Source organism: Mus caroli, chromosome 7, assembly GCF_900094665.2.
Source record: "Mus caroli chromosome 7, CAROLI_EIJ_v1.1, whole genome shotgun sequence".
NCBI lineage: Eukaryota > Metazoa > Chordata > Mammalia > Rodentia > Muridae > Mus > Mus caroli.
In genome coordinates this window covers 47,555,770-47,566,821 of record NC_034576.1, presented here as the reverse complement: position 1 = coordinate 47,566,821, position 11,052 = coordinate 47,555,770, and the positions used below count along the sequence as shown (strand labels likewise).

The window sequence follows — 11,052 nt, the reverse complement described above, 5'->3', positions numbered from 1 at the left end:
GGGCGTCCTGTGAGGAGACCAGGCCTGGGGGAGGAGATGAGGCAGGGCTGGCCCTGGCCTGTGCCTTGATTCTGGGCCCACCACTCACTCATGGGCCACCTAGAAAGGGAGGTCCCATGTTCCAGCTACAACCCCCTCAGATGGGGGCGGGGGAGGGCACATCCAGATCTCCTCTCTTGGAGCCAGAAGTCAGAACCAGTCCCCAAAAGTAAGTCAAATACAACTCTTTATTAGTTTTCGGTCGCCTCGCTCTTATCTCCAGAGTAGTCGGAGTTGAAATCTGCCTGAGAGGCCTTCTTCAGTCCCATCTGTTGGGACAAACTCAGCTCTGACTTGGATCTTGTCACGGGGGTTTTGACTTCATCACTTGCATTCTTCAATTTAGCGCTGACTTTCCTAAAGTGAAGTACCCTGGGGCAGGGCACAGGTGCACAGAACCACATTAGGTCACAGGTCGAGTGAAGTACACACTTTCCTGAACCGCCCCCACCCCCCAGCCTCACTTAACAGTTTATATAAGCCTTGTCCTCCTAAGTGAGCCCCAAAGGAAGGTGCCCAGGAGCTTCCTGTCCTTTGCCAGCACTGGATTGTAGGAAGCCCTCCCTCCACCCAGGCCCGACCCACTCCAAATCACTTCCCTCCACAAGGCCGTTCCCTTTCATTGAAGCCCCATCCATCCATTCATCCATCCAAGCCCTTGTCTGCACCCTTCTATAAAATCTCTCGGGCTGGTGAGATGGCTCAGTGGGTAAGAGCACCCGACTGCTCTTCTGAAGGTCCAGAGTTCAAATCCCAGCAACCACATGGTGGCTCACAACCATCCGTAATGAGATCTGGCACCCTCTTCTGGAGTGTCTGAAGACAGCTACAGTGTACTTACATATAATAAATAAATAAATCTAAAAAAAAAAAAAAAATCTCTCCATAGCCAAGACTTCAGTCCTCCATCAAGCCACTCCCCTTCACCAAGCCCTCCTCTCCACCAGCTCCATCAAGCCTGCCTCTGTCTTCAAGCCCCCCTCTTACCCAGACCCCCAACTCCTCTATCAAGACATGCTCCTTTCAAAGCTCGTCTCGTTCCTGCTTTTCCTCCACTGCACCTGCATCTCTTCCCTTCACCCAAGTCCACTTTATCTAAGGCCCACCCTCCCTTCAAGTTTCCTGGTGAGCAGCTCACGAGATAATGATGCTGGCCACAAGAACCACAAAGCCAAGGGTCAACAGTATTAAGAGGCGGGTTTTCATTTTTTTCTCTGGATTTTGAGCGACTGTAGGTGTGAGCTCCGGGTAGAGCTCCGGGTGGTGCAGCTCCGGGTGGTGCAGGTCCGACTCTGGCTCCTGCCCTGGTGGTATCTGTGGAGTCACCTGGTCAGGAGTCTCTTGTTCCTCTTGGGTTATGATGTTCGGTGGTTGGTTTTCCTCTGAAGGCCTTGGGGGCAATACTGACAAAGGAGAACCATAGGGCAGTCCTGGCAGCAGCCAATAACTGCAAGCCTACCCCAAAACCCTAGCCTTCTCTAGTGGGTGGGCACACCCCAGTAAGTCCAACTGAAGCCTAAGACAACCCAGTTAGGCAGGAAACCATACCTCTAAGACCAGAAAACACGCCTTCTAAGGGAAGCCACACCTCTCATCACAGACCCTGTTTATAGCCAAAGCCACAAACCCAATAACAAGGCCATGCCCAAAGTAAATCTGGTCCCGTGGACGAGGCCACACCTCCAGAGCTTCTCCCATCCCGAATGCCACTTTTCCAACACCCCAGACTGACCTGTGACATCATAGCGGATGACGGTGGCATGACCTTGGTTGATGGTATCCAGCACACAGCGGTAGTTGCCAGCATCCTCTGGACCCACCATCGACTTGGTCAGATAAGGTTCTTTCCCCTTGGCAATCAAGGTCTCAGAATTGTTCTCCCAAACCTAGACCCAAGCTCAAGGAGTCACAGAGGCCTGGGGAATTTGGGAACTGGGAGGTGGGGAGTACAGGGTGAGAAGGACATGGGGCCTGGGGTGCAGGGGAAGAAGGAATCAGGACTTCTGACCTCCCTAATCCTGACAGGAGGCATCCTAGACTGGCTGCCATCCACAGGATTGTGGCTGGCAACAGCGAGTCCCTGGTCAGGGTATGGGATTTCTCTAAGGATCATTAGAGGATACCTCTAACAGGCCGTGAAGGCCTGGTTCAGGGCAGGTGACACAGGGGCTCATACGGGTCTAACAGACTTAGGATCAAGGGAGTTGGATGTTCCCACCCTGTAAAAACTGTAATCTGTAAGTCCCTTAGAAGCATGATGCCAACTGAGCAGACAGTCCAGGACCAGGTCTTCCGAGCGATGTACCTCTATGTGGCGCTCTGTGCAAAAGAGGGAGCTGCAGCTACTTCTGCAGGAGCCTTGCTGCAGCTGCCTCTTATAGGCCCTGTCCCCCTCTCACACTGGGCTCTTATGCTGGGTGGCATCCTCACCTCCACAATCTAGGGATTTCCGACAAAGATGCAATTGCTTTTCGCACTTATGACACCAGATCAAAGTCTGCGACATCACTCCTAAAGGGCAAAGGTTGAAGTTGTATTCTCCCTCTCAGAGAGAGGGCTGAACAGAGAATTTGTCCAGGTCAAGGGCTGGGCAGCTGTCTGCAGTATCTAGATTGTTAGTACCCTGCTGAAGGGGAGCAACTACAACACTGCTCACTATCTAAGAAACCCAAGTTGGAGAAAGTGCTGGAGGTCCAAGGACTGGTCAGAAGGGAGGCCCATGGAGAAATAAGAACAGGTTATGCGTATTGGACTTACCGCATTTGTTGGGACAAAGAACTGCCTCCAAAGTGAGAAAGGACGGAGGGAAAGAGAAAGAAAATCAGATTTATTTTTGCTTTTAGAAAGGAGTCTCGCATAGCCCAGGCTAGTCTCAAACTTGCTGTGGACAAAGAGGACCTGGAGCTCCCCACTTCCTGCCTCCACCCATCAAGTCCTATACTCACTCACAGGGGTAGGCTCAGCCTGTAGGCATTAAACCCAAGGTGGACTCAAACTTGCAATTCTCCTGCCTCAGTCTTCCAAGTGCTGGAATGACAGGCTTTGCTACCAAGCCCCAGAGGGAGGAGTGGATGTGGAACGAAAAGGTCTGCGATTTAGGAGCTGTTGGGCAGGGAGGGAAGGACCTGGGGGCGGTGCTCCTGAGGGCTGAGTGAAGGCGGAGTTAAGGAAGCCAGTGGTGGCAGTGGGTGTGTCCTGCGCCTCCACCTTCCCTCACCTTCCTTTTGGAACTGTCTAGCAAGATTGTTATAGATGTCCTTTTGATGTTGAAGCATCCACAATAGTTCCTTTATAAAGAGCTCTCCTAGGAGGAAACAGAGCCAGAAGAGATGCCCCCGACACTCAGAGGCGAGGTGCAGTCTAGATTCCCTACACTACAGGTACTATAAGTGGCTTCAGACTCACTATGTAGCTGAAGATGACCTTGAACGCCTGATCCTTCTGCCTCCATCTTCAAGCGTGTACCACCATACCCAACATCCCAACCCCTAATTTTTTCCTCTCTCCTCTCACCATGAGTTCTGGCTGGCCTAGAACTTTCCGTGTAGACCAGGCTGGTCTCAAACTCAGAGATCTGGCAGCCTCTGCCTCCCCAGTGCTGGGATTAAAGGCGTGCACCACCACAGCCAGATCCACCTCTTTTTCTTATTTGCTTAGAAAGGATGTCATTAAATTGCCTGAGCTGTTCTGAAACTTTAGGTTTAAGCAATTCTCCTGCCTCAGCCTCCTGAGTAGCTGGGAGTGCAGGTGTGCCCCACCTGTCTGGGCTAGCATGTCATAGTCCAGCCCTTTCCAAGAGAGCAATCCGATCAAGCATCGAACTTGCTGTCATCGGGCTATAAAATGCATGTCTTACTTCCCTCGGGCCTCACAGCCAGTGAGAAAGGAAGATGGTCGGGACTTCCACGGTCGGGGGCTGAGGAAGTTGCCAGGCCCCAGGCTCAGGGTCACTTGGCTAAGAAGTGGCAGGGCCACAATGGCACCCAAGCAGAGACATGAATCTTCACTTGTTTGAAGTGTCACCAGCCATGACTTCTGAGGATCTGCCCATATCTTTGGGTACATTTACCTTTTAAGTCGCTGTCTGTTATACGCTTCAGATCCTTCAGGAAACTCCAGACTGCTTGTTCCAGTGTGTTCTCGTCTGTGTGCAGAGGGCAGACATAGAACCCTAGACTCCAGCTTTTCTAGCTCATAGTTACTCCAATACCCGTGAAGCCATCGGACAAAGAGACCCGCCTCTGCCTCCCAAATACCAGGAATAAAGGCATGGACTACTACACCCAGCCACTTTTTCATTCTACCTACAGTCCCTGTCACCCCTAGACTGGGACTTCTAGCCCCAGCCCTTCCTCTCCCAAGCTCCCGAGGTCTGCATCTTGACCTGCCCTCTTTACCCACGGCCCCCAAATAGGAATCCTCAGCCGAATTGACTTCGCCGAAGCTGTTTACTTCATAGTTCACCATCCTCATTACATTTTTGAGAGCGTCGCTTGGCAGGCTTGGCAGGTGGTCACGCAGGTAAGTATTTTCCAAAGTCTTTAGCTCAGCTGTCACAAGCTGGTCACATTTGATGCAGGGCCTCCCTGGACACAGGTAGTTGGCAAGAGCTGCCAGCAAGAGCGTAAAATGCGGTCCCATGAAGGCCAGAACGCACAGCTTGCCAGCACTGCCAGAGGATCCTGTCACCCCAAACCGAGGGCAGGGGGGAGGGCGCTAAACAGAAGCCAAAATCAGTCTTAGAGGATTCCAGAGCTCAATATGAGGTATACTTTGGGATATTCCCGAATAAAAGGAGATATCACTAATCAAAGACCCAAAGTTGTGAACTTGGACTCCCGAACCTCAAATTTGTAGCAGCACTTTGGAGGCTAAGTCAAGACCACCATGGCCTACTTGAGATTGTCTCAAAATTAATTAACTAAATATTAATAAAATTAATTAAATAAATAAACAATTTATCTAATAAGTAACCAACTTGGATATTACCAAACTTAAAAGGTCTTCAGAATACAAATTTTTAAACCCCAAATCCTTAAAGCTGATACTTAAACCTGGAAAAACTTCAGCAGGCCTCCAAAGCCATCCTCCAGTCTCTGGGGTACCTGTCTACTCTTCCTCAAGGCTGAGACCCCTTTCAGGACAGACTCTTCTCAGGCCCCCCCAGTACCTTAAACAACACCCTTTAAAAGCCGCTTTCCAACTCCGCGCCCTCGAGCGCTAGTGCTTCGCCCAGCTCAGTCCAGGTTCTGAGGACTTTTTAAAATACTTTCTCACGACTAAAGAGTAAGGTTTTCCTTGTCAGACTGGGGAGAGTAATTTAGGGTTTTTCTACTGACTCCAAGAGTCACCGGTCATCCCCTCTTCACAAAACACTCGGACCACATCCCACGTGTGGGACCCCAATTCCCTTAGAAATATTTCCTGACTCTTAGGCCCCGCCCAGAAATCAAACTCTCAAGTTTAATTGGGCTGCAACAAAGTAGGCCCCGCCCATCCCATCGTGACGTCATAGGGTGGCTGTCCATAGTAGAACTTTCCCAGCACCGACCTGATTGGAAGCCAGTAACCTGCTCTAGCCTCCTTTCAGGTCTTTGTAGACCCCAGGTTTTCCGCAGGATGCCCTCTGGCTGACTGGAATCCTTGGTGTCCAGATAAGGAGATGCAGGAAGTGGCTTGTCTTCTAAACTGGGACTACAACTCCCAGAAAGCACTGGAGCATCTCTTTCTTTATGATCTGTCCCACAACATGGAAAACATAGTTGATAGTGATATTCTTCCTTTCTTGCCTCAAACCATGTTAAGGAGAGTCCTGGATCCAAGCATGGTGACCCACATGTGTAGTCCTAGCTCTTGGGCGACTGAAACAAGAAGATCGCCACGAATTCCAGGCCAGTTTGGTCTACAGAGTGAATTCTAGGCCAGCCTGGATTATCTCAAAATAAGACAAAACATACGACAAGTCTGGTAGCCAATACTGAAAATTTCAGAGAAAGGAAATTGGACCACAAGCCCTCCTGCAGCAAGTGTTACCAGATCTGAGTAGGTGCTGTATCCACGAGACATGAATGTCCTCGGTCGACACACACACACACACACACACACACCTTTATTGTGTTGCACACTCAACACATGCAGTACACAGCTCCAAAAACATCAGATACAAGTATTGGCGATGTGGCTCTTTAATTCACAGCTCCCTCTCCAGCCTGTACAGGCCAACTTGGGAAAAAGTGCCCATAACTCCCTGAGAAGAATAGAAGTTGCTCTTGGAAGGGAATACAGTTAGATTAAATGCTATCTGAGGAACCTTCCTCCATTCTTGAAAAAGCATCACATAGGGGGCTGGTGAGATGGCTCAGTGGGTAAGAGCACCCGACTGCTCTTCCGAAGGTCCAGAGTTCAAATCCCAGCAACCACATGATGGCTCACAACCATCCGCAACGAGATCTGGCGCCCTCTTCTGGAGTGTCTGAAGACAGCTACAGTGTACTTACATATAATAAATAAATCTTTTAAAAAAAAAAAGAAAGAAAAGAAAAAGCATCACACAAACCCAATCTCAGCCAAACGTCCCATCCTTGTTTCAAGCCTGGGCTTCTGTAGGGGCATACGCTGGGTTCAGGGTTCTGGATTCTGGGTTCTGGAACACCTTCAGACCCTTTACCCTGGATCTTCTCAGAGCCAGATTTGGGGACTTTGTGAGCCCAGGGGTATGCCCTTCTTTTCTGTAGGCCTGGTTACCTCTAGAAAACAGATCCCAGATCCCCTAATAGCATCTTCAGAAGAAGAAACCTCCTTGATCCTAAATCCAGGACTAATCTGTGTAGCTCTTTAACTTTTGAGCTCTTTCTCTCTCTCTCTCTTTTGTTTTTTGTTTTTGTTTTTGTTTTTTGTTTTTTTTTTGTAAAGTTCCTAGATCTTTTAGGAGACCCCTGTGCCTCCAGACAGATATGTCTCAACAGGGGCTCTTTCCTCCAGCCCACTTATAGCCATTTGCTCTTCCCACCCTAAATAAAAGTCTTTCAGGTTTCTCTGGGGCCAAGGAGCTGGACAGAATTCATACACCCTCCAATTGTTCTCATCTCTCTAACAAGAGGCTGGCTCCAGAAAGGCTCGCATCACTCTGTGCCTCCAGCATCACTCCATGCTTCCAGCATCACTCTGTGCTTCCAGCAGTGAGGAAGTACTGAGCTTTTGTATCCACCTTCATTAAATTCTTCACTGTCTGGAATGTTGAGAGGGCCCTGCAGGGTGTTGCACAGGGACTGGACCAGGCTCTCAAAAACAGCCTAGAATGATCCCAGAAATCCAGGAGACCAGTTGGTAAGTCTGGATTTTCTTCAGCCTCCCTAACCCAGAAGCAGCTGCCTCCCTAACCCAGAAGACGAGCCAGAAGAGTCAGAAGAGACTGTGGCTTACAGTGCTGACTTGGGCTTCCCCTGCCATCAGAAAATGATACCCTGTTGAAGTGTCTGTAAAGCATTCCAGCATTTCCAACAAGTTGATGTGCAAGTCTGGAAATGAGTACCCACAGCTCCAGGGCTAGCACAGACATACTCCAAAGCATAGAGACATGGATGGCTGACTCCTGATGAGTCAGACCAATCTAAAAAGACTGTCTGGCTTCCAGGGGTCAAAGTGAGCCTGCAGTGGGGACAAGTCTGCATTGATGCCCACCCACTCAGGCAGGAAGGCAGCCTTAGGCCTGAAGATCTTCAGAAACTCCGAATCTGGCAGGGTGAAGTTAGCAAGGTAGACTGTGTCTCCACCAGCTAAGTAGGCAGCCCAGAAGCCAAAGGTGCCAATAGTCATGATGGTGTGGTTACACTGTGTGAGAAGTGCAAAGTCCTTCCCCGGTGTACCCTCCTGTCCATTGCCAGCGAAGACCACATCACCACGGGATGTGTCAATGTTCTCCAAACACCATTCCATGCCATTGCTGGTGACCACAAAGATGGGGTCTTTGTGTCGGGCCCGGAACCAGTCCATGGCTTGCTGGAGGTAAGCTCGGTCACCCACCACACCCTTCCAGCGATTGGGCATCACCTCCAGATAGTCTCCACGACGCACATGGACACCCACAAAGGTTTGAGGACGGATGCCCGCCGGGCCTATACGGAGCCCTCTCAACAGGTACTGGGCACCTTGCCGTAGATGGTCATGCAGAGTGAATTCCCTACGAATCTGTTCCCGAAGATGGTGGAAAAAGGTCCAAGAGCAGGGGAAACCAGACAGCTTGAGAAATGGGTCCTCCAGATGGGAGTACTCCTCTGACATCCAGTCATGTAGGACTAAGTGCTGCCAAGGTGTGAGGCTGTCCACCTCAGGGTCCAGCACTGGCAGGGAGATTCGGAACACGGGGGCCAGGGTGGTGTGCATCTCAGGTTGGATGAAGGCTTGGCGACCATTGAGCTGGGCTAGGGCCAGCAATGTGGCATACTGCCCCATCTGGTTACCAAACCTGCCTCCTGGGGTGATTGTCCAAGTCCCTGAGAGTGAGGAGGACTGCTCAGGACAGGAAGGGGAGCCATTAGATGTCTGCAATGGATGAGGTAGGCACACCATGGCCACTGGGGACTTCAGCAGGTGATAGTCTGAACACAGGACAGAGAGAGTTAGACCATTTTGAAAGAAGTTTCCTCCATTCAGGTGGAAAAAGAAGGAGCCGGCAGAGAGCACACAGACCAACAGGAATGCCAGGCAGAGCTGCTTCCGGCTGGGAGTCCACATAGCTATGGGGAGGAAAGATGAGTTAGAAGACACACAGATTAAGCCACCGAGTCTGAGTCTGAGACTCCTAAGGCTCCGGGATTTTCAGTGAGGTCAGGAGCTATGCAAATGAGTGGTTGCAAGACAGGAAGATCTGGGGGCCTTCTGGAAACCTCAGGGCTCAACTACCTTCTGAGGTGCACCTATATCTTACGGGCACATTCTGCCTCCCAGGCAATAGCTGGAAGCCAGGGGAAAACCAGATAAAGAGAAGGGATTTTAGAACTGTAAAAGCAAGCCCCTGGATGTTGTATAACTTTTCCTGTGAGACAGGAACAAACATCAGTTTATCTTACATAAAGACCAGTTACATACTCAAGAACGATTCAGCCCATGTCTGGCTTAGTGAACTTATTGAGAGGGGTCACTTACAAAAGTTTGGGTGACTCCAAGGCAGCTTCATAGTTAAAAAGCCTACTGCAAGTACAGGTGAGAGCTCACAAAAGCTGCATCCCTGAAGGAGGCCTGTGGATAGTTCCCTGGGTCCATAAGATCCTTGCTCTGACAGGAGGGAAGGGATTCTTAATGGGGAGAGGTTTGGGGTAGCTTCCATGTTTTGAGGAAGACAGGATAAGGGCTAGAGGGGCCTAGATACTCATCCCTGGGCGTCTGGCATCCCCAGTGCCAACTAACCTGAGCTCCTTGCTGGTGGTGAAAGCGAATTCTTTTTACCTGAGCTTCCAGTTCTAAAATGTAGCCTTCATCGGCCGCGCTTGGAGGTCAGGAGCCCCGGCTCCGTAGGCCTCCGCTTCAAGCTTCCTTCCTGAAACTGACTGAAGGCTGGGGCTCAGAGACCCGTGGGGAGAGAGAGAAAGAGAGGCAAGGTTCCAAGGTGTACAGCCTCCGCCCTCCGGGCAGGGCAGGTAGCAGGAGGCGGAGACACATCCTACCTGGCGCTGCGCCCTCTCCTCCGCCCAGGTGGATGGGGCGCTGCGCCCCTGTCCCTTCTGGGTTTTCTGACTTGCACGATGGGCAGCCCAGCTGGTACCCAGAAGCTGCCGTATCCTCTGTATGGACCCGGGGACTAGCACCCGGGCTGCAAGGCTGGAGCCGGGGAAAGGGGGAAAGCGGGGGGAGGGGGGCTCGGGTTTCATGCGCGTTCCCTTCTCCAGTGCCGCGACTTCTGCTTCCCTTAGCTGGATGCTCTGGGAGTAGCCACGCCCCAACGGAGCGAAGCCTGGCCACCTGCTCCTTTTTCGTACCCCGCCCGCTGCACTTTCCCAGGAGGATGGAGAACCTGTTTGCCAGCTGCCTCAACCCAAGTCTGAGCCTCTACTTGTAGCCGCCTACACATCACACTCCACAGGTTGTCTGCGCCCCAAGCCCCTCCTCTGTGGTGATCCTAAAGTCCGGGGCCCAGCTGTTACTTTTTAGATTGGCAAATACAGCAGATAACTTTTTTCTGGCCAGAAGGAGGAGAGAGAGTGTTTTCAACATTCTTTTTAGACAGGCCTCTAGTGAGGCTGGAGACAAAGGTCTTCCCATGGTTCCTTCCGAGCCCATTAATTAATCGCACGGAGTCGGGGCCTGAAGCAGCCTCACCTTGACACCTTAAAAGACTCAGAAATTCCATTTGGCTAGCCCAAGATGAGATCATTTCTTCACACTGCAGAGTCCCAGGGCCACATCAGTTCTAAAGGTCCACTCCCCAGCCTCCTCCCTTTAGATGCTCCCCTGGGGCTTAGGGGTTAGTGCTCCAGTCTCACTCCCAAGAGTCCTTGTTCAGGGTTCCTCCTAGAAACCCAGAAATCTGCCCCAGCACGCCTGGAACCGTCCAGCTCTTCCCCGTCACAGAGCCTGATCCTCCCCACCCCCCAAAGCATCTGAGGAGCACCTGTGCAGGACGCTGTCTGGTGAAAGAAGCACTAGGATTGCATCAGGGAGGACAGCAGCTGAGCACAGGGCCCGAATGCTAAGCAGGGGTTGGTCAGGGTGACTGGCCTGTGGCCAGCTGGGAGACTTCCACCTGCTGGGCTGAGGATTCCTCTTACACACTGCTGATACAGCTCTCCTGATGATGAAAGAAAGCCTCAGACCCCCCCCCACCCCCACCCAAAGCACCTTGAAGCTTGAAACTCCAAAAGGATGAACCACACCAGCTCAGTTGCTTACACAGAAAGTCTGAGGCCCCGGGTTCCTTCTTAGTACCCAAGAACCAGACCCCAGCCTCCTCCCTCAGACCCAAGAGCCAGACCCCAGCCTCCTCCCTCAGACCCAAGAGCCAGACCCCAGCCTCCTCCC

General features: G+C 51.4%; 2 protein-coding genes across 2 annotated transcripts; both read right to left on the bottom strand.

Moving 5' to 3' along the window:
- Positions 1 to 196: 196 nt before the first annotated feature.
- On the bottom strand, positions 197 to 5,462 carry Izumo1 (izumo sperm-egg fusion 1). Its single transcript, XM_021167999.1, has 10 exons — positions 5,210 to 5,462; positions 4,437 to 4,755; positions 4,109 to 4,183; positions 3,257 to 3,343; positions 2,797 to 2,817; positions 2,470 to 2,550; positions 2,258 to 2,358; positions 1,772 to 1,925; positions 1,178 to 1,442; positions 197 to 411 (listed from the first exon to the last, which is right to left on the bottom strand). Exons 2-10 carry the CDS (start codon positions 4,678 to 4,680, stop codon positions 231 to 233), a joined length of 1,209 nt encoding a protein of 402 aa, XP_021023658.1. The 5' UTR covers positions 4,681 to 4,755; positions 5,210 to 5,462; the 3' UTR covers positions 197 to 230.
- Positions 5,463 to 7,638: 2,176 nt separating this feature from the next.
- On the bottom strand, positions 7,639 to 9,562 carry Fut1 (fucosyltransferase 1 (H blood group)). Its single transcript, XM_021168774.1, has 2 exons — positions 9,445 to 9,562; positions 7,639 to 8,636 (listed from the first exon to the last, which is right to left on the bottom strand). The coding sequence occupies exon 2, from the start codon at positions 8,605 to 8,607 to the stop codon at positions 7,639 to 7,641; it is 969 nt and encodes a 322-aa protein (XP_021024433.1). The 5' UTR covers positions 8,608 to 8,636; positions 9,445 to 9,562.
- Positions 9,563 to 11,052: the final 1,490 nt, after the last annotated feature.

Coding starts and splice junctions, on each gene's coding strand:
- Izumo1 (XM_021167999.1), bottom strand. CDS start 4,680: ATGGGACCGCATTTTACGCTCTTGCTGGCAGCTCTTGCCAACTACCTG. Junction 2,818..3,256: donor TAGACAGTTCCAAAAGGAAG/GTGAGGGAAGGT, acceptor CTTTGGAGGCAG/TTCTTTGTCCCAACAAATGC. Junction 2,551..2,796: donor TCTTTGTCCCAACAAATGCG/GTAAGTCCAATA, acceptor TTTGCCCTTTAG/GAGTGATGTCGCAGACTTTG.
- Fut1 (XM_021168774.1), bottom strand. CDS start 8,607: ATGGTGTGCCTACCTCATCCATTGCAGACATCTAATGGCTCCCCTTCC.